The sequence below is a fragment of the Mastacembelus armatus genome, chromosome 20 (genome assembly GCF_900324485.2).
Source record: "Mastacembelus armatus chromosome 20, fMasArm1.2, whole genome shotgun sequence".
Lineage (NCBI taxonomy): Eukaryota > Metazoa > Chordata > Actinopteri > Synbranchiformes > Mastacembelidae > Mastacembelus > Mastacembelus armatus.
The window spans coordinates 6,875,494-6,901,651 of record NC_046652.1 but is presented as its reverse complement, the minus strand read 5'-3'; the positions used below and the strand labels follow the sequence as shown (position 1 = coordinate 6,901,651).

Sequence of the window (26,158 nt, the reverse complement as noted above, 5' to 3'; positions counted from 1 at the left end):
TGTATTTATTTAGTTAAAAAAAAAAAATCACAACACACGCTAGATAGAAAGTAAAAACACTGTGGACACATTCATCCATCAATATAACATGAGAGACAAGTTGTTCTTTATGACCAGTGTGGTGCACCTGAGGAAAGTCTATGAGGACTCTAAAAATCTTCCAGCAGAAAAAATACCAAATAAGCACACATTAGAGACCTATTACTCAGAATGAGACATCACTATGGCTGGAGGTATTACCAAGGGATGCTTAGAATATATATCCTGTTAATAGATAAAGCAAACAAGGAGTAAATTATAGCCTTAATAAGTTAAACGATATGGCCAGTTACTTTCTATTTTCTCTTTATTTTCCACAAATCCCATACAGAGCCTTAAACCAACAATGATTAATTCATTACTTCACATTAATGTCTATGAATACAGAACTTGGTTTACATAATTAACCTGTGCTGTGTGCCTCCATTGTTGTCAGAAACTATTAAAAACACACCAGTGAGCCACACTGCTGCCTGGATGACATGTCTCTGTCGTGTCAGCTGCAGCTGCACGTCCTCTGCCCTGTTTACGGTAATCTGCTTGCTCCTTGCATTGTCAGTGTGAAGGAGTTAACAACACGAGAAGATTGGGTGTAGTACAGGACAGAGATGCACATTTGACTCTATCATCATTATTGTACTATATGCAAACTTTTCAGTTTATATCAGATATATGTCCATATGGACTTAATGCACATATTCATTTGGCTTGGGTTTGTGACATAAAAATGGTCACAAATGATCTCAGACTGTCTGTTATCAAATAGTGCTGCTGAAGATTTCAACACTTTAAATTTACTTCGTTTGGAAAGCAGGAAAAATGTCAGAAACAGTTTCTCTCTGCACAGTCTTCCTGTATTGAGCCAGCCTTCAGAAGTGTGTAATCTAGTTGAATGCTGGATGGTCCTCAGCCTCCACCAATTTTATCAAAACAATAAAGCTTTCATATGTCTCAGCTGCCTTGTGTTACAGACACATATAACTGCTCTCATGGACATTTCTCCTAAATGCAAGTTTTATGTGTCACATTTTTGTCTTTCTTTGTCTTTTAAGCAGGAATTTTTAACTTTGCAAATGCTAACATAGTATAACACTACTAGAGAGAACACTTTTCCCTTTTTGGTTATCCCACAATTTCAAAATTAGCAAGATTTATCAAGAAGATATAGCAACCTGATTTACAAAACAGCTGCAATTCATTCATGCAATTATAAATTACATCATGCATTCCTTGCCCTGATTTCACATTTGCAAATTTGAAGTTTACTTTGATAATAAATGCAGCATCTGTGGCATCAGACCCACACTCTAATTTGTCACGCTGAGCAGATTTTAGTGATGGTAAATAAAATAGGTAGTAGAAGGGCAGCAAGTGAATGGTGCAACATTATAATTTCTTTTAGCTGTTATTAATCTGGTATTGAGTTTAAAGATGGCCAGCAACACCACTAAATCTAAATCAGCTGCACCCTAAAATACCAATATGTTAGGTAATAAATTTTCAGTGCCCCTGTAATGGCAGCATTTGTCAGGACTGCCCCAACTGTCTGGCACTGGCTTCAGACTTGTGCATCCTGAGCAGCCAGAAATGTGGCACTCCCCATCTCCTACACAGCTGCTTGCCCAGTTGAGCCCAGGTCAGCAGAGCTTTGGGGCCTGCGCCACTGATCAGCAGGCTTGCAGTAGGTCTGGCCCATGAGAAGGGGAGCGGGGGTGGTCATCACTGGAAACTTAAGTTCACCACACCACTAAGTCCCACTGGGTTAGATCACAAAATGCAGAGGTTATAGACATAACTGCTGCCTTGCAAACCCACCCCCTCAGGCTGACTCCCAGTTCCTCAACCCACCCCACCTCCCAACCCCCTGAGTCACTCACCAAACCCCCACTAGTCCAGTCACTGTGACATTTGTGAAGTCAGGAGTCCACATAACAAAAACACATTAGGCAAATGTCTGGGGTCAAACGTCTGTTTGAATTGGCCAGATGAAAGCCACTTAGACTGGGTTTGTGCCATTCTGCTTAGAGACTAAATACAGTATCAAAAGAGGCAGTCCTCTGCAAGCCAATGGTTTGTCTCACTGAGAGAGCACACTTCCACATTTAAGATGTGGCACACTGTTTACCAAAGGACAATACAAGGGCACAAAAAAGAATATTTGTCCTTGGGGTATTAACAATCAGCTTTCTATCCTACATAAATAAAACAGAAATATTATAGACCTGACAATAGCTTATATTTAACCTACAGCCACACCTGTTCTCTAAGAAGTAAGTGCAAAGTATTTGCAGTGATAAATGGGCATTGCCCCTGTCACTCATTTGATACAACAGCAGAAAACATGCTGAGCTGCACAAACTTTCACAGACTTGAGGACAGGGTGGACTGGTACCATCTTGCCAGACTATTAGGCACCTCCACTTGTCCCGTCTCAGAGGGAACTGAAGCATGACGAGATGTTCCAATATAACCAAAATAACAGTTTAAGAGTATGCAAGAGTAGTACTGATGTATATGGTATAGCTTACCCTAAAGTACTTCATGCTGACCAGCGTGCATGTGTCTGGTACTTGTCGGTGCAGTCACCAAGAGTAAGGGAGACAGCCTTTCACTTATTGTTTTCACAAGAGCACTACTATTGGACTGTCAGTGTCAAGTGAACAGGAAGAGCTGTCCGGGTTACTTAACATATGAAAAAAACAAAAACTGCTTCATCCCAGTAAAGAGATGACTAGAAATGGTATGGAAACCAAGAAGAAATAACAAATATGTACAGTAATTCATCGAAACCAAATATCAACTTTTTAGTTCCAAACCAATCCAGTTGTAATGCTGGTCCACTTGAAATCTCAAAATGTCTAATGCAGCTCATTTGGACAAACCTAACATTGTGAAATACATCAATAGAACCAAGCAGACCCAATGCTATGCCAACTTTCCGTGTTTGCTTCCTCTTGATGTGTTCAGAACAGCAGTGGACCAGTTAAAAGGTGACTTCCTCCATGAGGAAATGGAATTTGCAATGCGTTCCTCACAGCACACTCTCCCTTTGTACTAGTGTGAAAATATGTTCTATCTCATCTACCTAACACTGCCTACAAGTGAACTGAGAAAAGATCCTGTCATAACACTGTATTCATAGAGCATTTCTCTGCTTCAGTGTATATGACCTCATGCTTGGTGCTCAACAAACAACAAAAAATCAATTAAAGGCAAAATTTAAGAGAGCAACATATTCTACATCTTATCTAAATAAGGACACTTAATGACGCTTCATTTTGTTGTATGCCTGTTCTTTCAAATGTATCCACTGCTAAAGGCTTTTCCTATCAACTTTTCTTCTACTGTAGGAGTGTACTTGTAAAGATAGCATGACTGCTTTCCAACAGTGATCATGAAACTGTGCAGTAAAAGTTGCATTTCAAGAGGGAAGTAAAAAACTATTACAGAGGGGTAACCACAACAGTGCTGTTAATAGTGAGCATGAAGCTGGAAATGTATTGACAAGTCAGATTTACGTGCATTAAAAAGCTTTAAAGACAGGAATCATTGATTGTTAGTTAAGTTAATGTATCAAGTCCATAAACTAAATGGATTCCTATTGATATATCACCTCTTTTAAAAGTCCATCCCATTCCATCTATTCTGCAGCCTCTTTAAATTTTCTTTGTGGACTCCCTAGTGTATCTTCTTTGAGGTATCAACAATTAAAAAATGTTTTCAGTATGAGTGTGTGTGTGTTTTTTTTTTTTTTTGGCAATGTACACCATACAGATCTTGCACTGAACCGAAAATGTTTTAGGAACAATATGAACCCACTGCAGCAACATGTAGTATATATACTGTATATAACTGTAGACAGCACAGTTCAGGGGAATTATATTACAATGAACTGTCTGTGCAGTGTAGACAGTGAACAGAACTAAAAGTTTGAAAAAGATTTTGAAATTGGAGTTAAATATGCTGCGGCTGCCAATTGCCTTTAGGGAGATCTCTTTTTGAACTCTGTACTTGACACCTTTGATTATTAATATATCATTTCAATCCTGTGAATCAGAGTAAATTATCACTTTAATCTGGAGGGTTCCCTGATTAACCTTTTGATAAAGACACACACAATGAAGGAAGATGGTGAACTGCCAGGGACCTCTGATGACGAACATATGATTCATCAATACCAGCAGCTCTGCACGTCTTTTCTAAAAACACACATCAAACCACCGTCGACTCCAAAATAAACATGTTTTGTTACAAGAATCTCCTTCTGCATTGAGGGGGAAAAACAGACAGTGGGAAAACAGGGGAGAGGAGTGTGAAGCTTTCTTCCTCTCGACTTTGTGACTCAGTTTCTGAAGCCCCAGGTGTTTTTGTTCTCAAAACACCCAGTTAACTCTCTAGTTGACTTTCAGCCTGTGAAAAGCACCAGAGAATTTCCTTCTTCCTAAATTAATGTATAAAGTTGTTAGTAATGCTGTCTGTGTCTACCAGTAGCTAGATCGCCCTATAAATAGCTCAGGGCCCTACCATGGAAACAAACTACTGCCTATCCTCGGATCAGTTACAGGAGTAGCAACTTTTTATAGGTCACAAAAGCTTCCAGTTGCCTAGGAAACAATGCGGCAGAACAGTGAAGCAAAACAGGTAAGACTGGTCGGGGGAACTGAAGGGCCCATTTTATTGAATGGGACTTATAGGAGTGCTGCTAGGGGTAATTGAGGGGTTTTCTTATTCATTGGCTGTGTACTGTTCTGTTAATGCTGCACCTGGGCCAAGGCACCTTGAACAGGTCACAATGCCTGTTTGTTTGTTTTTTTTTTAAGCCAGACATGTATCTGGTTGGAATTTGTGAAAACTGGTGCTTAAAGAAAACTCGGTATCTCAGTATTGATTTTTTTTTTTATTGGGTAGTATTGTTTAAGCTCTAGCCCAGCTAAAGCATAAAGTAATATCTCTGCTCTTGCTACAACTGTGTCCAGAGACCTAGACTCAAAATGTGTTGCCCTTCATGTAAGAGCTCTTCGTTAAACTCTTTGTGTACCTGTTACTAAAGTACTGTAGGCCAGCCTACATTCACAGCTGACTCTCAGAGAAGCCTGGCCCATCCATTGCATGATGACTATGCAATTTACAAAATTACAAGCTAGCTGAAACTCTGCCCTAAAGAAGCCCTAGACTCTACCTGAATTATTAATCAACTATTGATGAAAGCCTGATAAATGCACTTAGCTCACCATCCCAATGACATTCTTGTCTTCTGCCCTGAGCCACTGCTGCTCCCTACATGTTTCTCTCTGTTTATACAAAAATTACAAAATGTGAAAAATGCTCTTTTAAATCATAAAAGTTGTTTGTTTTCATCAAAATATCAACTTATATTTCTCAAATGTAAACCTATTTCTTGTACCTTCTGAAGCACAGTTCCATGCCAGCTGATAATAGTTTCAAAAAACATTAGTGGAAAGAAGTGACAAGTCCTTTTTAACGGTGTGAATACATTTTCCACAAAAAATGAATAGGTAAATTATGCACTAAATGCATATTACCACATAGGCACTGTGGGTAAATGTATTTATCAACGTAGTGCACATTATCAATGACAGTGAAATATTTCAACAGCCCTACTGACTGACCTCTGGTCCTGGTTGTCCATATCTTTACCACCATCTCCTAGCAGATGCACATCACTTAATAAATTGCACCTTTAACAAAAGGAAAAGGTGATGAATTGAAAAATGTTTAGCCCCTTCATGAATCATTAATGCAGAGTCTCCCTCAAATCGGCTGTTGATAAATAATTAAAATTAATCTCATTATGGGAGTTTTCATTATAGGATAATTTAATTAAATGAAAGCTCAAGGACCTCTGAGGGCCTGGAGCCACTTGGGCCCCATGCCCTGTTCCTCTAATGGGTCGAGGACAGAAGAGTGCACTTGTAATGCACAGGAGCCCATACATTATTTAATGGATCCCACTAAGTAAGGACAGATCAATGATAACTTGTCATCTCGTCATTGTGTTGAAAGCAACCCAGAGCCCACTGCAGGACTCCCCCAAAAACTATCTATAGAAAAATAGTATGATAGAGAAATATCTGCCCGCACATCCAGAAAACCCACACACACACAAAAGCCAAGCAATACCACCAACTTTCCTTTAAGTTTCACCTATGATATTCTTTGTTTGGACATATTGAAATGCAATACCAGACAGAATATGCTTTTGCATTTGACTGATGGGAAAGCAGCAGCAGGCCAGAGGTCAGAGGCTGAAGGGAGACTCGATGCCTGTTACCTACATTACAATACAGGTCGAATGTGCTTCAGTGCAAATGCTGATGGGTACAAGGTGTTCATCTGATACCAAACAATAAATGATATCAGAGTCAAATGAGAGCCATTAAAGACTGTCACGGTGAATGTGAGGAAGGGCTAAAGAGGAAGAAGGGATCTGAGTCTGTCTCCTGGAGCACTTAAACTCTGTAATTATCACACCGCACACATCTATAGCTCACACTGAAATAACTTAAGCTACCTTGCTGCCACACAGATTGAGTTCTTGGCTTTTCACACAGCACTGAAATAATTACTTTAGGTTTTTATATATTACAATAATATGTAAAATATAATGATATAAGAAAAAATGTTACAAACACTCAAAAGCTATTTATTTTTATTTTCCCAAAGCTATTTATTTATTTCATATTGGAATTAAAGATATTCTGTTCAGTTTGTTGTTGCAACACCATGGTCTGTCCACGTTCTGAACTATTACATAGCTTTGTGTATAATACAAAATGAGACTCATTTTGATTTCAACAGTTACCTTAAGATGAAATAAACTTTTTTTCTATTTCTACAGTAGATTAAAAAAACATTTCCTGAGTATAAAATTCAAATTTCAAAAGGCTATAATAGTTTGAAACCAAGATCTTACAATTACATTGTAATTCAAAATCAATGCACTACACTATGTGTTACTACTCAGACTTCAGTGTTATTGCCAGATGTCTACAAATTAAATGAATGCAATTATTATGCTTAAACCATAGTGGGAAGTGTTCAGTAATGAAAAACATATGTTACAGACTTACTTTAAAATGTACAAAATCTCACATTATGTATATGCATGTCAGTCCTGTGTCTCAAAGAGGAAATCTTTAACATAAACATTAGCATTTTGTGAAAACAACTGAGTAATTAGTTTAGGGTGTAATAAGCTGAGGCAGGCACACAATGAAAGAAAGCATTCTGGCTTTAAAATGAATAAAAATTGATTGTGTCCCAATAAAAAACGAATTGGCGGAGTGTTAACTGGATTCCACATAAACGTCTGTAGCAGTCCCTGGCCACTTTATTGTGTGCTAATGCAATAGAGAACACTTAGCAATAAATGCTCCTCTCTGATGAGCTCACAGAGGCTTTCCAAGATGGCCTGATGAAATTGTAAAAATTAGATTTGAGCTAGCTGCTAATGACTCCTAAAACAAAGGAAAATCTCTAAATAGAATTAGTCTGCCCTCTTCTTCTCTAAATACATCATATGTAAATTACTGTCATTTGGAGAAATATGCTTGCCTGGAAGGTAAAGCCTTGATTAGAGATCTCGGTAGGTTTGGGACTCCAACAAGAACTCCTCCAGGACATTTAAAAAGTTTGAGTACTGAGAGAAGGTAAAGGTATTGTTCACTCATGGCAGTAAATCAGAGATATGACTAAGATCCATTTTTGATTATTTTAGTTAAACCAGATAGATTTTGTTCCAAAGCTCAGGGCATTGATATCTGTGATGACAAAGAAATACTACATGTGCAAAATTTCATTGGTTTCTTCCATATTTGTATTTAATTAGAAATTCAAATATGTTCTCAATAGCTTTCAGCCAAGTCAATAATTTATCTAAAAATAGCACGTTCATTTCCAAAATGTTCAGTGAATCAGTTCAAAAATTCAGTGCCACATACAGCAATATAGTGTGTCAGTGAAAGTTATTCATTACAAACAGAATAGCTATGAATGAAAACTGTGATATGTTACACTGGTCATTCTAAGCATTAAATGCATAAAATAATTTTTATTTTAAGCTTTTAACATCCGAAACTGGTAAGACAACTTAAACTGTGAATAATATCAGAGGTTTGATTAGTGCTGTCCAGCTGCATCCAATTCACTTTTCCCAACCAATAACTTAGAAAAAAAAGTGTTGTATACACAAAATGCACTGGTATATATATATATATATATATATATATATATATATATATATATATGCTGATGCTGATCAATTAGATTAATTAGATTTGGAGCCTTGACATTGGATAGTTAAAAGAAGTTAAGATAAAACAATAATATAACAGAGAAACTGGTTCTTCACTGTTTTATCCACTTCTTGTAAGTTCTTGTGAAAGAGTGCCAAACAAAAAATTAAGAGGAAGCGAATGGACAAATGAGAGTGAAGATAAATTAGCAAAAGGGCAAAGGTTCTGTATATATAACAGAAGATGTGCTCTGTCTTTAAATGGTACAGTTTGGGCCACCATATTGACATCATTGACAAATTCCTTTATAGCAACCTGAGAAACAATAAGATTGGGCATCACACTGTCTTCAACAAAAATCAAAAATGTTGGGATTGAGTAGGAGTTTTATTATTCCTCTATTAGGCACAAATAGCATAAATCTTACACAAGCAGTTTAGTATTGCAATCATAATGATTAAGGTCTGTTAGTGGGGACACTGTAAAGGAGTGACTACTAAATAAAAAGGTTGTATTAATTTGACTGGTCATCAATGTTCAAATAAAATAGCCTGGTCAAATATCAAATTGATAGGTCCCTGGTTTTGATGCTGTTAAATTGGCCGAGTTGATAATGAGTTGTTTTAATAGCTGGTGAAGTGTCACTATAACACTGATCAAGCTGGCCAATTCAACGAGCCGAGTGGCAATTTTACAATAAAGTAGAATAATCTGGCATTATACAATAAAATTTAGTAGACTAAAGCAAATACCCTACATGCTATAGTCTACCTCTGTCAATAAAATAGATTCAAGAATAAAAATTTATCAACTAGAGGTTTTGAAGTGTTTACACAATTCCTGGCACACATTAGCTCTTCTGGAAAAGCCTCCACTTATCCACTCAATGACCATTCACACTGCCCTTCATTGTTTGCATAGGGCAGGAAAAACACACATATATGACAACTTTGCAGGAATTATGCACCAATTAAACCGGATAAGTTGTGTTTGCCGGAGCCGTTCCACTGTTTCCTAATACAAACAGAGGACTTGCCAGTTGCCTAGCTTCAGGACACAGCCCTTGTGTGTTTCTACCAGGTAGGTAATTCACTTATCTCAGCATTGTTCTCACTTCATCCCTTTTGAATCACATGGCTTAGCCATTAGACCTGCCCAGCTTTAGATAAAACCTCCACTAAATATAAGCACAGACCTCACATGGTTTCTCCAAATAAAACCATGCAGAATGATTATTGTTACCAGGGAGTTACATACGACCCTAAATGTCAATAACAATGATTTAAACCGATTAGAAAGAAATGCTTTGTCCACACAATGCATCATTCCATAACTGCGTGGTAAGCACTGCAAGGTTGCCAAGAATGTTTTATATGAATCTCAATGTGAATAAAAGCAGAACATCTGTAGATTCACTATGCGCCCACTATGTTTGTTGGACATATGTCCATTTGGCTGCAATTGAAGTGAGTGTTTTCAGAGGGTCTGACAAGAGGATATAGCAACAGCCAGACAGCAGCTGTGGGGTATTTCCACTGTCCAAAACCACCTACCTATTAATGGGCTTAAACTCATAATAACTCAAATCTGTCAGTTAAACAGTTACCAAACAGTATTTAATTCTTAGTAACTTTTAGATGTAATAATGCATTATAAATACAGATGCAGTCACATACTGTGCATATTTCCTGTTTCCTTGCTTCACTAAACAATATAATGTAACGTTAACGACTGGGCTATAGACAAAGGGCATTAGACGAAAACATAGCAGGAGAAGTGTTTTCATTTTAAATATATTCCCGAGGTAAAATCCTCTTTTGACACTCGTACAGAAAATAGTTTTTATGTCAAAAACAAGGTTGTGTTCGTTTATGACGTGTACTGTGCATGTCACATCAGATGTGTCTAAATAGTTATGTTCTGATGTTCTTGAAGGAGTCAAACAGTGGATTACAGTAATTGAAAGTCCATACTGTGACAGAAATAACTGTTCTCACCAAGAGCCTAGACCCACTGGTGCCATTTGCTGTCTGTTGGTGAGAACTAAATATATTTTCTACATTCTGAATGGCATTCCACTCGAACGCATATGTGCCAGTAGTTAACAGTGCATGAGAATAAATAGCTTTCTCAGCCAAGCCTTGAGAAAAGCCAATGACGGGGGCACATGTATGTGATTTGTTTGGTTGTGGACATATTTTCTAAGTATATAAGTTGCTATAATGGAGTGTTTGTGCTAGTATTTAATTTTTTTCTTTCCATTTTTATAGGTTTACATTAACAAGCTAGATAAATTCATGCTTATACATATTGACAGACCAATAACCCCCCTGGCAGTGCAACAGGGCCTAATTTCTAAAGATCTTAACAGTGAGCCAGAATTATGTCACTCTGGCCACCTGTTCCTCTGAAAAACATCCCTGGCTTTAAGTAGTTCCGGCACGCATCCAAAATGTGAACTTCTGAACCAGAGTGCTTACTTTCTCATTTGTGTAGAAGCAGGAGGCGGCTGCATGTAGCAACAGCCACTCTAATTTCGTGGTGGTAGAGGAAGGGTTTACATAAGGGATATGCTGTTCTGTGCCTGTCACTCAACCTGTCTCTGATTGGCAAATGGAAGATTTAGGCTGATGTTGTTTCATGTCACCTAAAGGCAAATAAGAAATTAAACATCAGTAGCAGAAATGCTAAATATTGCTCTGGTAGTGCAGCAAGAAGCACACAGTTGCATATGTGGAAATAATCTTTGGGACATTTCCTTATTTTATGAATTTTCTTTCCTGTTGTATTTAACAAATCAGTACAAATTAAAATACAGGAATGACATGTGATAATGAGTACTACAGTACATGATATTTCAAAAATAAAAATGCAATCACTTCAGCATTGATTTATATATTAATAATCGCTCACATGTGAGTTGTGACAAATAATAGCTCAACAAAACTAATCCTTTCTTTGACGATGGAAAAAACCTAAATGCTGCTGCTTATGCCATCTGTCTTCAAGACCAAGCTGCATTGCAGGTGTGGCACAAATATACAGTATGCTGTATTTCTTCTGAATTGCATCTCTAAAATAGCTGTGCAAGCACTGATGGACCACACACAGCTGTTACTGAAGTGGTGCAACTTACATCATTGGCGTTTATGCCAATTAGCTTTTCTCCCTATTTGTAGAGTGCTTGTCATGGATGAAAATAGATAGAAATGGCTGCCAGTGTGCTTGCACTGAGTGGTCATAAAAGCATAAACATAACAACAGATGTTTAAAAAACATTAAGAATAGTAGGGTATCAAGTTATTCAATTTCTGTTTAAAGATTTACTTTTTTTTTTTCAATTTGAAACAGTTTTAATTATGCAGCTCCTTGTCTTACCACAAACACAACCAAGAGGCTGGGCCTCACATATCAGGAGCTCCATAGAAAGAAAGTGCAATGGCTTCACAAGACATGTCGCTGTTAAATGAAACAGGCTTGCTGAGGAAACCAGCCCAGTAGTAGTGGTCTGTCATGGGGAGCAGGGCAACCACCATACTGTGGTGGCCTTGATGAAATCAGCTCACACTAAGACCAATGTGCTGACAGTCAGGATTAAGTCGGTCAGTGTTATTCCAGGGGTCCTGCCATTCTAACACTCAATGGCTGACCTGTCTGATAAGCCACATACACAGAATGCCAGTCTCCACACTGTAAACTACAGCAAAACCTAAAGTAATGTTTCAATCTGTGGGCAACAAGATGGACAGGCAGACAGAAGAGGGCACTGTTTTTCTTCAATTACATATAGTACAGTACAATTAAATAGGCCTTAGAAAGCCCACAAGCTGCGTATAAGACAAAAACAAGAGGGCAGTCTAGCATGAGAACAATTACTACAGTGCCAATCTTCCATGTACCAAGAAAACTGACAAAATAAATTTGCAGGATATTAGACAAATTTATGCCCTCTACAATGTGAAATACTATACATTGGCTGCGTACAAGGATGTTAACACTCCTACTGTAAGAATTTAATATCAAGGCAGCCACTATTTGCCCTGCTACAGTAAGAGAAGTAGCCACATAACCCACTCCATTTGCTCCAAATGCTAAGGTGTCTATCATGTGTGAAACAAGCTATATTTCTTCAGCCATGGCTTTTTGACTCTGATGACATAATGCTGAGGGAACTTTCCCCACTTTTTATACATCTATTTAAGAACAGCAGCCTTTCACACCTAGTTCAGCAGGAAGAGGTAGTAAAAATGAAATGGGCAAGACCTACAGTATTTCATAATTAATAGGTAGCACTGAGAGGAGAATGGGCCACAATGACGTAAAAAGATCAACAACATATAAAACTAATCATTCATTCTGCAGAAAAATACAGATGAAAACTCGGAGCCATATGTTATTCCTTTCACAAAACAAAACTACAACAAATTTGAAATATGCGTCAAGCTTTTTTGAATCTTTGATTGCTTTGCTTTATTTGGAAGTGCTACAGAGCTGCTGCTCTGCTTGCCTATATGATCTAATTTGTTACTGAGGTGGTCCCCAGCTCGTACCAGGTCACCACCTGCAAGCAGTACTGTAAATTACTCGGTGGGTCTAATTGCTCATGTCCGCTGTATTACTATAAACCACTAGTGCTGTGCTAACTCTATTGTCAGGTACTTAATCAAGGCCACCAGATTTATTTCCCTGCACTAACTCTGGGGACAACCACAAGCAGAGCACTGAGTAATTGGATCTATTTTGCATCTAAAATTAACTACCTATTCTTAGTGAGAGCTGGGGTTTGGAAATGATAACAATAATGATATCAACTAATACCATATGAGGCCTTGCCTTTCATACTGGGAGTTGCATAACGTATAATAGACGCAGATGTTGCTCGCACTGACCTTACCTGGGGGGGTATGGTGCCATTATGCCAATCAAACACTGTAACACTTGATCAGTCACAGGCCTAAAGCAGACTGGAGAAACTCAATTATTCAGTCCCTTACCTCACACATGCACAGCAGAAGCAATAGGCGTTAAGGTTAGCTCAATCCCTCCTGCATGGATCTAACACAGGAAATGAAAAAAAGTAAAATTAATAACCGAAGTTAAACTTAAGACAGGGTTGTTATAACACACATTTTGAGAAAGTACTCTTCACATTCTTCTGAGAAAAAAAAAACATACTGTTTTCAGGGCTATTTTCAGTATTTTTCACATTTGACAAGCTACCTCAGATGTAAGAATAAAGACACGTTGTAAAAGAATTCAGTTAAACAACATTTGTAGTATGAAACAACAGGGTAATATGTAAGGACAAGTGGGGTCCTTTTTCTGTTAAGTATTTTAAGACATCACATTTGAAAAAGTTGCAAAACAAGATACAGTAGTTTATTTCTTAACTGGTAGTTAACTGTATTTTCAGAAATTGACAATACTGAAAATATGATCATTTTATACACAATATTTCAAATATGCTTCACATTTCAATTTCTTTCATTAACTAAGTGCATATAGCACTTTCCTTTTGTCAATGCGGTAGGTGAAGCAGTATGGAGTAAGAGAAGAGTGAGCACTGAGCATGAGGGGATGTGGTCTGTGTAGGGATGTCAGTAACATAATGGCCAGCTGAGTCATAGGTTATAAAAAGCTGTCATTAGGGATTTCTGTCCTTAGCAACTCATCACACAGATCCTGTGAATTATTTATTATGCTGGAAACTCAAGTGCCCCGTTACTCAAGACTGCCTGGTGTCCTGCACTTTCATTTGACTGGGCTTGTTTAATAAAATGCACAGAATTTAGTTGTTGTGATTAAAAGTCTTAAGAGGATCCAATATATAAAGGGAAATTCATTTTTATTCATTTAACTATTGTGCTGATATTTTACATAGTAGGTGTAACAAATTATGTACATTGTGTGTAGCTAATGAGGACATTAATACAATGAAAGTGTACATGCAGTGTTTATATTACTATAATGGGCCCTATATTTGCTTTGCATGCAGTCCAAATGACCATTTAATTAGCATCTAATTAGCACATTTATAAAAGAAATTTATAAAAGTAATTTTATTAAATGTCTTGTTTGGAAAGGCTTAATAATGACTTCATGTCAGTCTCTGGGTTTACTAATAGTTCAGATTTTATGAGCAGATAAGGATTGTATGTCGTCATCACAAGCATATTCCACAAATCAGCAAAAAACAACCAAACAAACACAAAAAACTACAACTCCCCTAAATCATTTTCCCCTTTGTTTTTTCATACTGAAGTCGATGCAAATGAACTCAGGCATTTTTCCTCACTTTGTTTTGTTCTCAGAATATGAAAATGGTTAAAAATCCCATGGGTCAGTGAAAATGATCCCTCCACTCCAGTCGCCTGCTCTAAGTCAGCCAAAACATTCCAGACTTCAAAAGACGGCTTTGCCTACCAGGGCCATTTCAGTGTCCTAACCTTCATGGCCCAGGAGGATTTGGTTATTTGGATAAATTAATTTCTGGAGTCTGCCTGAGTTGCAAAAACAACCTCCTGCCTGACAGCAAATTAGTCTAACTAAAAAACCTAAAAAATGCATAAGGTTAAAGAAAACATTGCTCTTTTTAAACACAAAATTAATTTTCTGTTTACTGCTACGCAGCTGTGTTGAAGATTATATATATATTTTTTGGAAAGTTCAGTAAGTGGATAAAATATATTTTGGAATAGATCTGGAAACCTATCTGCTGGCAGGTGAAGAGTTTCAGCAGGCAACACAGCACACAAACCGTAAAACGTACAGACATTGTAACATACACAGCCGAAAGGTTGTATGCCATAAAACAGGCTGATGTAAAAGTTTAACAACTGTCTCTAGGATTAAAAAAATGATATAAAATTGAAATCACTTGAAGACTTAAACATTTATACATGATAAAAAAAATATATAAACCGCAAAATACAGACAAATAAGAAAACGGGGGAGAAAATGGTTTAGGAAGGAAAGTTATACAAACAGATGAAGACAATCCAGAATTAATGGTCTGCAACATTTTCAGGCACTCAGAGAGCTGTCCAAGGACACCATAGGGGAGACTGCATGGCCCCAGTAATTGGAGGAGCATGTAACTTCAAAAGTAAGTAGAACAGACCGGAGAACTTTCCTCTGAAGTCAAGTCTTTAAGAAAACGTGAAGCACATGTATAGTACAGTAGGGAATCTAGAAAGCGTGTGAATGAAAATTTTCTATTCATTGCAACAGACATGATGCACTGAATTAATCTTGCCAAGCTACCACACTTAAAAGTGAATGAATTCTGAACTCCAATCTTTAGGTCACAGCTGTTAGATCTCAGGTCAATGACTAGAAAATACAATAACCACCAAAAAGAAAGTGGGTCAAAACCAAACAAGATATTCCACAGAGTAAATAAAAATGTCCATAAAACATATAATTTAGAGGATGTGAGATCACTGTAAGAAAAAGAAAAAGGTTTAAGACGCAATGGCCTTAAATCACAATAAATGTGTCATTTAAACTTTGGCTTTTGACTGTACTCCCTGTCTTTCATTAAATGGATATTTCTCCAAGGCAATCCAAGGATGGGACTGTGAAACTGTGGCCTTGTCAAATGATGATTCAATCACAATATGAGAGGAGTATTACAGTAGTAGTCATAACAGTAATGTTTTAAGTCATTTTTAGTACAACTGCCAAACATTCCCTAGTTTCAGTGAGGATTTGCAGCTTTTCTTTCTTTGACATCTGTGTCCTGATGCACAGGATTTTCAGTTAACCTATCAGCTGCAATAAAAGACACCCAGAGCTACCTCTCCAAATGTCTGCTGCCTCCAATATAAACTGACCTGAAGCAGTATTCAACACTTTATTTTGAAATCACCACTGGAGAGCTGAAGCATGATATATTTTCTGCCCAAATAGAAGGATTCAGTAGAAGGACCTTCCATCCAGAAGAACTGTAAAGTCCATATGATTATCTTTACTCCGGTATTGCTCTGCTTAGATGTCTATAATCAGCATAGTATATATGTGTAAAAAGAAAAAGCCTAAAAGAATAATATAACAAATATGACAAATATCTCTTGGCTCTGCTTGTCAGGTACAAGATACCTTAGCAGTAGCTTTAGTAACACAAAGTACACAGACACTTTTACTGTAAGTAGCTATGCAGTACACAGTTGGTGAGCCACATTTTTAAAAGTGTTGAGTTTCACTGGTGAAACTCAACACTTTTACCCTTTTAAAGTTAATGTGCAAAATTAGAGTGAAAGCAAGAAATAAAATGTCATCGCTAAAACTGTTAACAAAACAGTGAAGCATTTTCTGTGTCTCCAACTGTACCTGCTAAAAGGACAGTAGGCCCAGCATGTTGCTGTCACTGGGAAAGTGGTTAGTTCATGAGTTCAAAGGACTGAATCAATGGGAGGGGGATTCAGCTTTCATAATCACTGACCATCTACACTTTTCATAGCTGACTGTATAACATATGAAGCTGGGACTTTAGATTAAACGTTGTCATGGCAATTCAATTTGTAAATACACAATTTACATTTCAGTGATCGAGTACAGGGGTTAATATTTTAAACCTGTCTGATCTATGCGTTCATTGCCATGGCGCCATGTTGTGTACTGTAGTATGCAATGTATTACGCCATCCAAAAGTGACACAAAAACACAATTTCTCAGAAATAAAGTTAAAACTGTCCTTCACTTAAACCCATTGTGTAGTTAAATTATCAAAGAGACTTGTGTTTTTCTGTTGAGGGACATTTCAGAACATGGAATTTATAGTGGAGACATGAGTCCTCCCACTGACTATCTTATTTCAGCATAAACTCTGCATCATGCCTTGGCTCTCCAATGGGAACATCACAGTACAAACCATCTAATATTGCCACAAGTGAGGTAACATTAATTGAAAACCACGTACATCGGTATGCAAACACCAAAGAAAGAAAAGCAAATAAGCGTGAAACTAGGGAATGTTCAACATTTTGGCTTCTAACTGACTTGAAACATTACTGCCATGTTCATACAATAGTTTCATGATCCTCTTTGAATGGCTTTCATCAGTAAAAATATCAGAAATATCTAGAAATACCTTGCATGTACCTCTGAGGCACCAAAGAGTTTGAGAAAGCATCATCTGGAAGTGGAAACAGGTGATTTTTTGATTATTTTCTGAGATTTTATATAGCAACGACATCAATAGATTAGCTGCCACTGAAAATAAACAATTTTATAATATCAGTAGTCATTTCAACTAATCCTGTTCCTCAGTCATGCATGATGCATGAGTGTACACTGAAAGCTAAAATATAATAAACAATATAAATTACAATTATAAATTAATTATTAACTGTGAGCAATAATACTTTAGGGAGATTAAAAAACACGTAGATCAGATGAGACCGACATTACACAAATATGTGTGGACCCTGTTGTGCGTTACTAACATTGTATTTTTGGCACCACGTGGTTTGTGCAAATATCAAGCCATGAACTTCCAGCATGACCTCTAGTCAAAAGTGAGCCAATAGTCAGTGGTAACCTCATCATGACATATTACTAGGTGCAACTTCTTGAATTCACATTTAGACACTGAAAGACTACAGATTTTTTAACAGGTTTGTTCTGTGCGACGAAGAAAAATATCCAATCAGAGACACCATAGGGCTAATACAGTGAGATGCTTGTTCAGTACTCCTGGACCAGTAGAGTTCCTGCTCCTGCAACCTAGGCTGCAATCATGATGGCATAACTTTGACATAAGTAACACTTCTGCCCGGATGATGTGCTTCAACCATACATCACGAAAATGAGTCCAGGTCAGTAGAAAACGAAGACAAACTGTATCATATTGGAATGGAAAAAGGAGAGCGCAACACAATCTTTCCAAGAACCTTTGGTCTGAGGGAAGAATACCATGTGCTTGATTCAATCCAACATACACTAACTGAGGAGAAAATATATAAAAGAAACTGTTATCCATCACTGTCAAATGTGGTGTGCAGTAAAAAAGTAAATAATTAGCCAGAAAAATGACTGCAGTCAGGGGCAGAATGAATGAGCCAAAAGCCTTGGTACTACTGCTGTTACCTTTAGGCAAATTATATTTTGATAAATGTTCTGCATGCAACTTATACTACCTGCATTGATCTATTACTGGGAGTCAAAGCATGATATTCTCACAATATTGTAAATGTTACTGCAGAAGGAAGATACAAGTAGCATATACTAAAGTCCCGCACAATGCAAATGCCTTGATAAGTCTAAAGACACTGAATTAAGCTGTATACAATTAAAATCTTTCAGAACTACATTAGGCCACAAATAAAATGTGTATAAAAAGATAAATGAGTCCGTCCAGCTGCCTGTTGCACAGCCACATATCACAGAGCTGTGATGAACTGAGCTGTAAGCTGTGCTCCTCTGCTGTCCCCGCCCAGACTGAAAACGGCTCAGCACGTCTGAAATTCTCCTCGCAAGCGAAACAACACGTGTTGACTGTGAAGAAACAACTCACTCACAGAGACCTCAGACCTGAAACACAACCACGGACGTCCCATAGCCGCTTACCTTTTTACTGAGTAGCACCACATGCAACAAGTCTCCCTGTCCATACACATCAGTCTGACTTCTTCTGACCCGTCAGTCGCTTCTCTCGCCGGTGGCTGGGCCAGTGTGGCGGTGGAAGACCCGAAACGTGAGTCGGAAAAAGTCGTAGTAACGTTAATTATTATCTGCCATAAAAGCTACAAAGTGTCGGGAAGCGGAGTCAGGAGGTTACAGTGAATTGACGTGATAAATCTGCTTGTGCGCGCTGTCCTCTGGTCTCAAACGTAGTGGTGCCTCAAACGTGTTTAGCATTATAGTCTTAGAATATCTTTAGTGCAACTAATACCAGTAAGTTTACACACAGCAGTGATTTGTTCTACAATAGATTTTTATAGTTCCCATAAATACCACTAATAAGTCTTTGATCATGTTAATGATATACATTTTTATTTATATATATTACATATATATATATATATATGTAATATATATATATATAAACAGCCTGTGCTGTGCAAAATCAGATCATGATTATCATACAGTACATCTCTCCATCTCTCTCTGGGTATGAACTATAGCGCCACCTATTGCTCCCTGTATATCCACAGATGATGCTAAATGGTATATGTGAGGGTTAAACTAAACAGATGCACAAAATTAGTTTTATTTCTCAAGTTGTAATTTATAAACATGTGAACTAAGGTGCAGAATCACATATTGATTTCTATCAAGCTACCACAAAAATGTTTAACTGTTGCTTTAAATATCATATAAATTGACGCCCAACTTCACTTCCATCCAGAGTACATGGAGAAAGTCTAACGGAGTCTGAACACCACAACCACTTTATAATGTTATTTATTCTATAAGTGTACCTGGAAAAATGTAGATGTCTTTGTTATGCAATTAGAGAACACTTTGGAGCACACAGGGATACAGTTTCTTTGTGAAAATAGATATAGATGACAGCTGAATGAAAGCAACATTCATGCTAATGTGAATAGACTTCATATAGTAAAGCAATTGTCATTCTACTCCTTTGATAATATCAACTCATTGGACTAGATGATTGGATGGACAGCCCTCAACAGCCTTCAGCAATACATCACAAGACAATTCTGATGATTTGTTGCATCAATTGACTGTTCACATAATCTCATTTGGGTTTGAAAATGCACTCATACGGATGGTTCCAGTCCAAGCCTTCATTTCAACACAGCAGCCCACACACCTTCAGATAAAGGGATGCGAGTGGATGGAGAGTGGCACATATCCTTGAGAGCATTTTTTAATTTCTTGGTGCTCCATCTGTTGAAATGATAAAGTGCAGCCATAATGGAGTGCAACAAGATTAAATTAATCAGGTTTGTCCATTATACTGCCACAGGCTCTTCACAGATGATTGCAATTTTCTCTGTCAGGCCCATTATTGTAAGATCTATTTAGTGGGTTGATGCAATTAAAATGGACTTAATGTAAATTTAACAATACAAATAACACTTCTGTCTGTGTATGTTTAAGAGGGGTGAGGCTGGAGGGTCCTGAAGTGCAACGGTAAACACCCACTGTAACCATTTTTAACTTCAAACAAACCAGGGTGCGATTTGATTAGTGTGGACTCTGTGATCAATAACTATGTTTCATGTTTTCATGTTCTCTGTGATGTCAAAGGATCCGGTTGCACGGACCACCCTTGTCTGGACATTGGCAGTAAGGAACACAACAACTTCCACAAGCGTATCATGATGCCCATAGATCATTTGAACCTGGAGAGTGGGGAGTTTAATGGAGTCACTCTGATGAAAGCATATAAAGTCCACGCCTATACCCTTGTGTATGAATCTCATGGTTCAGTACAGTAGGTGAGGCAGACTTGAGAAAATTTTATTAATTTTTCCCGGCGCTGATCTAATATCTTCCTGATTGGTTGCTTCCTCCTGCTGGATCAGGTCACTGCCACAGGACAAAGCCTACAGGATATGTGCTTAACAGGAGGAGATCTTGGCTTAGCACCGCAAAGCTCCCACTGCCACTTAAACACAGGAATGGCAGAACTGTCACGCTAAAAATGTCAGATGCTTTTTATTCTCAGCACCTCTATAATTTTTGATTTATGCCATGCAGTAAAATACAACAATGCACCACTGCTTTCTCTAGTCTAGTCTTCTGCATTTGAGGACCAGATTTGGGGGTACCTCTGCTGTGAGACAAATTTTTCATAGAACTAACTTGAACCACATCTGTTTTAAGTGATTTCACTCAATTTGAGTCGGCTGAGCTTTAGGTTATTGTGGCTAAATGAAGTATTACCATAACCAATCAGACAATGCACTTTATTACATTATATGCTGCATTTCATCTTGAGCCAGGTGTTTTGTATTAGTCTCCTATCACATTACAAGCAAAGTGAGGTAACCCACACCTGGACAAAAGTACATATTTTCTTTACATAAAAGGGAGGATGTAATGTTTTTATTCAAATATTACATTTTTCCTTCTTAGTCCTCATGTTTATCACACATTAAGATTTATAATAACCTGTGTGCTACCCATGGAAGTAACCTGAGTAGGTATGCACCAGAGTACGCTTGTTGGAGGCACCTTTCACACAAGGTGCATTCCAATGGTCCAGCAGGCCAACAACAAGTCAATCAATCATATGCTGTGCGCCAGTAATTTAGTAGGTGTCATACTATCTCTTTTGTTAGCCACAAGATAGTATTGCAAGGCAGAGAGGGAAGCAAGACTTTAAAATAATTTTCAAGCAGCTGAGGACACAGAAAAAGCCACCCCCACCCCTCTGCCCCCACCTAAAAAAAAGCAGGTTATGCAACATTTCATGTGGTTTACATTAATCAATGAACTCCAATCATGAACAGGTTAAGACACTAACATATGTTTATGTGTTAAAAATAAAAACTGGAATTTGTTTCAACTATATACTTGTGGGCCCGCTGGCGAATGATGTGAACAGTGGTCTATGTTCGGCTCCAAAGGGTTAAACAAACTTGTTCTCACAAGCTGTGAGATATATACTATAATCATATTTGAGTGTAAATATTCAAATATGATTATAGTATATATAAAAGCACATTAGCAATGTAGATCCAGTTATGAGAGCTTGATAAACTACACATTGCTACACAATAAATTCTTTTGTGTTCTTTGGTAATTAATTACCATCTGTGGGGATTCATGTGTTTAACTTGCAAGACATCCAAATATACAAATACAATACCAACCAAAATACTTTGATTCATTGCTCCAACAGTATATGGCCTTGAGGTGTAGGCTGCCAAATCAAATATCCCTGCAGGTATGTAAAACCATGAAAAATTCAATCTGTCCTCTATCAGCGGTTATTTTGGAGAGGAAGTTTGGCCAGTGTTTGAAAGTGGAGCACAAAATAATGAGCTGCCCATTCCAAAAAATGTTTAATACAAACATACAAGTACCAGCATCAAATGCTGAAATCTTCCACTTCTTATAGCATGCAGCCCCAGTCCAGTGGGATAACATAAAGTATGGGAAATTTGTAGTCGGGAGAAGGCCTCCAAAACTGCTCTGTACAATAACTCGGTATGTGTGGATTCTTTTAATATGCCATGAAGAAAGCTGACATTGACTGCAAGACTTCTTTCCTTTTCACTCGCTCACTGGTGTTAATGTACTCTAGAAAATCTATGCTTCTATGTTACCTTTCCAAATTCTCATCACGACTAAAATGTTTTATCACTGCTAAAAGAAAAATCGCTTGGAAGAAATAATATGTATCAAAGTTAAAAATGTCATAAGGAATACCTGAAAGGCAATAAATTATAGGCTTTTCCTGGATATAAAATGATCACATAAATGTGCCATCTGCAACCGCCTTCTTTAATCTTACTCCGTTCCTATACTACCAATTTTCTGCCAGACTGGCCTTACATTTTATATAACAATACAATATTGGGTATATGTTTGAGCTAAGAGTGCCTACATCCTGTGCTGTTTTGTGTGCACATTGTCACAAGTACATTTGTGACATTTTTGGCCAAAAGGTTGTATTTCATGATGATGTTATAATTTTCTTTTTAGGAGAAAGAGACTTATTGGATTTGTAAAGCATCCACCCTGCTGTTTTATGATGAACATAAAAATGACTTCTGCCATAAAAACAGGCCACAGCCCATATGGTGTAACTGTCTTAATCATAACACATACACCTTCACCAGTACTTTTGAATGCACTGAAAATATCTATATCCTAAAGCAGGAAACACACACTGAATAAAAACATGCTTTGCCTCATAGCAATAGGTCAGCAATAGGTGTGGTTGTGTCCACAGACGGATAGTGATCATATGGATTAAACTGCATTTAGCCACACTTGTCTCATGGGATTTTCCTTGGCTTCATGCAAGCAGACACTGAGCCAAAGCCCAGCTCAGTATTTTGACAGCAGAGCCAGAAAAAACAAAAGTGTTTTGCTTTTCCGTTAAAAAAATGAGAGAGAAAGAAATGAAGATGTAGTGGAGAGAAACAGTAGTCCCTCAGCCACTGCCTTACTCAATCCATATGCGAGACTTAGAGGCAGGAAATACCCACAATTCAGTGTAATCAGTGTAGAGGCTGCCTACCCCAATGGAATGGACCTGGTGGAACTGATTGGGCACCATTAGGGCAAGCAAGAGCTAAATATGCAGCTCACTCAAAATGTTTTCATACAATCAGAATAATGGAAGAGAACAAATCATATCTTCCATGAAAATGTAAATAGACATGCATTTTTGAAAGTATTTGCTGTATGATTTTATGTTTGCCTCTAATGTAACAGCTTCAGTCTGCTGCCAAATATATGAGCCATGTCAGTGCACACTTGCCTTAGTTTCCATTAATGCAAACACAAGTTAAACATTTCTGAGCACTGCATTAGAAAATTATGCAAAATCTCCCAGACTGTCAGTGCTGTGTATTGTCAGTTCACTTTGACTCACAAAGGGACATTTGTAAATTGTGCAGTTTGCACTGCAGATTCACAAACTGACTCTTTCTGTGGTACCAACATTTGACCACAAGTAAGACTTCAACAGAGCAAATAACAACGTGTTTCCCTACGAAGGCAACAGTTGTTTGACAGACTGGTGGGTTTGTTTCATGATGAGGGAGAACTGCTGGCATGTTAAACCATAATAACACGTCCCCCAAACTAGCGTGCTAGCTGTGTCAGAATCACAGAGGGGTTTCCCAGATACACAAACAGAGGCTGGCTGGCTTGTTGTCTGTATAGCTTGACATTTATGGAATTTGAGGGGTCTGTATGTTTACTGACTGTTGGTTTTGGTTTGTCTCTTTTAGAAATAATTGAGGAGGCTGTAGGAAACAAGGGGAGCGACAGCTGATGTGGTTTGGTCAAAGAGAATGAACATCTGCCTTTGATTTAATTTGGGCCCAATAAAGACCTATGGTAGTGGTGCAATATCCGTCTTTGTCTCCATCTGTTGTTAGATCTGTCTGTCTCACAATATTTCTGAATTTTCTTCTTATGCACAATTCAAAAATAATTGTCATTATCACACAGTTCAGTACTTTGTGATTGCTTTCTTGTTTTGCGTAATGTAAATACAGACAACAGCCCAGCACAGACAATCGCAAATGCAATCAAACACTGGCCTATACATTTTGAGTGGGAGAAAGGGTTGGAGTAGTTAAATCCTTGATTTGTACTTCTTGAAACTCTCACAAGCCCCCGGTGGCCCTCCACCCACACTCTCCACCTCCCACACAATTCCCAAGTCAACAAAGCTCTCAATATGAGGCGCGTCTGGTCTACTGTGACAGCATATGGTTATCCACTTAAGGTGTCCAGAGACACCCGTTCTTCATACATTTCCAATAAAAAATAGGGTAAGATTCTTAGCCCTTGAAAGTGGGTGCTACATTGGAAAAGCATGGATCTTATGTACCTCAGTAAAATGTAAAAGATATATCATTATACAGCATATCATTTTGTTGATAATCTGTCAAGGGTATATTTCCTCAACACTTTGCTGTACTGATAAAGTAAACTAAAACTCTATTACCACCTCTACTACTGTCTCTTTTTTATAATCTTTAAGATTAATATTTAAGCTAATTTTACTACACCACACTGTGTCCTCTCCACCAGATTGCATTTGCATTTTGTCTAGTTAGATGATAGATGTTGCTTTTCCTAAAGTTTGTGTATTGTAGTTGCACGGTCATAGCGTGGCAGGCATGATGGAGACGTCTGCTCAGACTGATAGCATCTCTGAAAGACAGCTCCCTTGGGTTGAAAGGGGGGGTGTTATTCTATTAGAGCACGTCCTCTGCTTCACTCCTCCTCTTTCTACAGGAGAGCACCCATCATTGCCGGGTCTCTCCTGCAAAGGAAAGAGGCTAATGGCCTCTGGTGCACACGATGCAGTCCTCTCTTTTTCTATATCAGTCTCCTGTCTGACTGGCTGTCTCTGTCTCTATTACATTCTCACTCCACTCTTCCTATGTCTTTCCACTGCTTCTCGCTGCTGATTCTCAGGATCAATAATTCTCAGTGGGTGCCTTTACATTTCCCTCTCAACATGTTGAGCCATAAATCATCCTCCTGCTTCTCTGGCAGGAAGGATGCCTCAGCTAGAAAACATCTCAAGAAAGCGCAGGTCAGGCAGAAAGGTGAAGACAGCTTAAGGGGCTGTCCCCATAACATGCCCTCTTCTATTGCCTCTACAAAAGAGGGGTTTTTCTCTAGTCCCGAGTAAAAAGATTGGTGGGGGAATAAATTAGGAAGCCACATTAAGCTGTCACCCAAGACTTTGAACAACACAGACAGACTTTTCACATGTTATTGTGCTTTTCAAAACTCACACTGAGCAACTGGTCCAGATTGAGTCCATATCCATAAATATAAAGCACTGAGTCAAACAATAAAGATTTTTTTAGGACTATTTTCCAGAGGTTTTTCTTGTTAGGGTGTGTTATTCATTTTTAGATGACATTACATCAACAGCCCGAGAAAATGTTTTACTTGATCTCATATTTTTCATTGCCCAGTTCTATATTGTTCAAATATCTTTGCTCACAGGGACAGACAGAACCACAGGAAAAAAACAAAAACACCCTCTTTTAAAATCTCCTCTGGTTATTCCAAAGAGTCACAATCAAGAAATGACATCCTGTTTTAATCTTTTCCCTGCTCTTGTGTAAATCACACTGTCTCCCAGTCTTCCTCCTTTGCCTATTTGACCAGTATATAAAGTATTCCTATTGCACATATGTTTGATAGTGAGACAAGTCCTCTGTGAGTCAGAGGAAGGAATA

The 26,158-nt window shown here is 37.9% G+C and overlaps 1 protein-coding gene and 1 long non-coding RNA gene across 21 annotated transcripts in view; one reads left to right on the top strand and one right to left on the bottom strand.

The window, feature by feature from the left end:
- The window catches only part of eya1 (EYA transcriptional coactivator and phosphatase 1), a 63,653-nt gene extending 44,660 nt beyond the window's left edge, over nt 1-18,993 (bottom strand). For 13 of the 20 annotated variants that reach the window (XM_026292023.1, XM_026292024.1, XM_026292026.1 and 10 more), the window contains exon 1: nt 18,864-18,987. In XM_026292023.1, coding sequence (XP_026147808.1) covers nt 18,864-18,913 — 50 coding nt within the window. In that variant the 5' untranslated portion in view covers nt 18,914-18,987. Of the gene's footprint in view, nt 1-13,288; nt 13,350-18,863 lie in introns of all 20 variants that reach the window. The other 7 variants (XM_026292030.1, XM_026292028.1, XM_026292031.1 and 4 more) reach the window with 3 other exon arrangements.
- LOC113121494 (uncharacterized) lies at nt 17,918-24,299 on the top strand. The gene is made up of 5 exons (XR_003294738.1): nt 17,918-18,112; nt 18,734-18,990; nt 20,364-20,396; nt 20,514-20,704; nt 24,179-24,299. It is a non-coding gene; the product is annotated as an uncharacterized LOC113121494 (long non-coding RNA).
- Nucleotides 24,300-26,158: the final 1,859 nt, after the last annotated feature.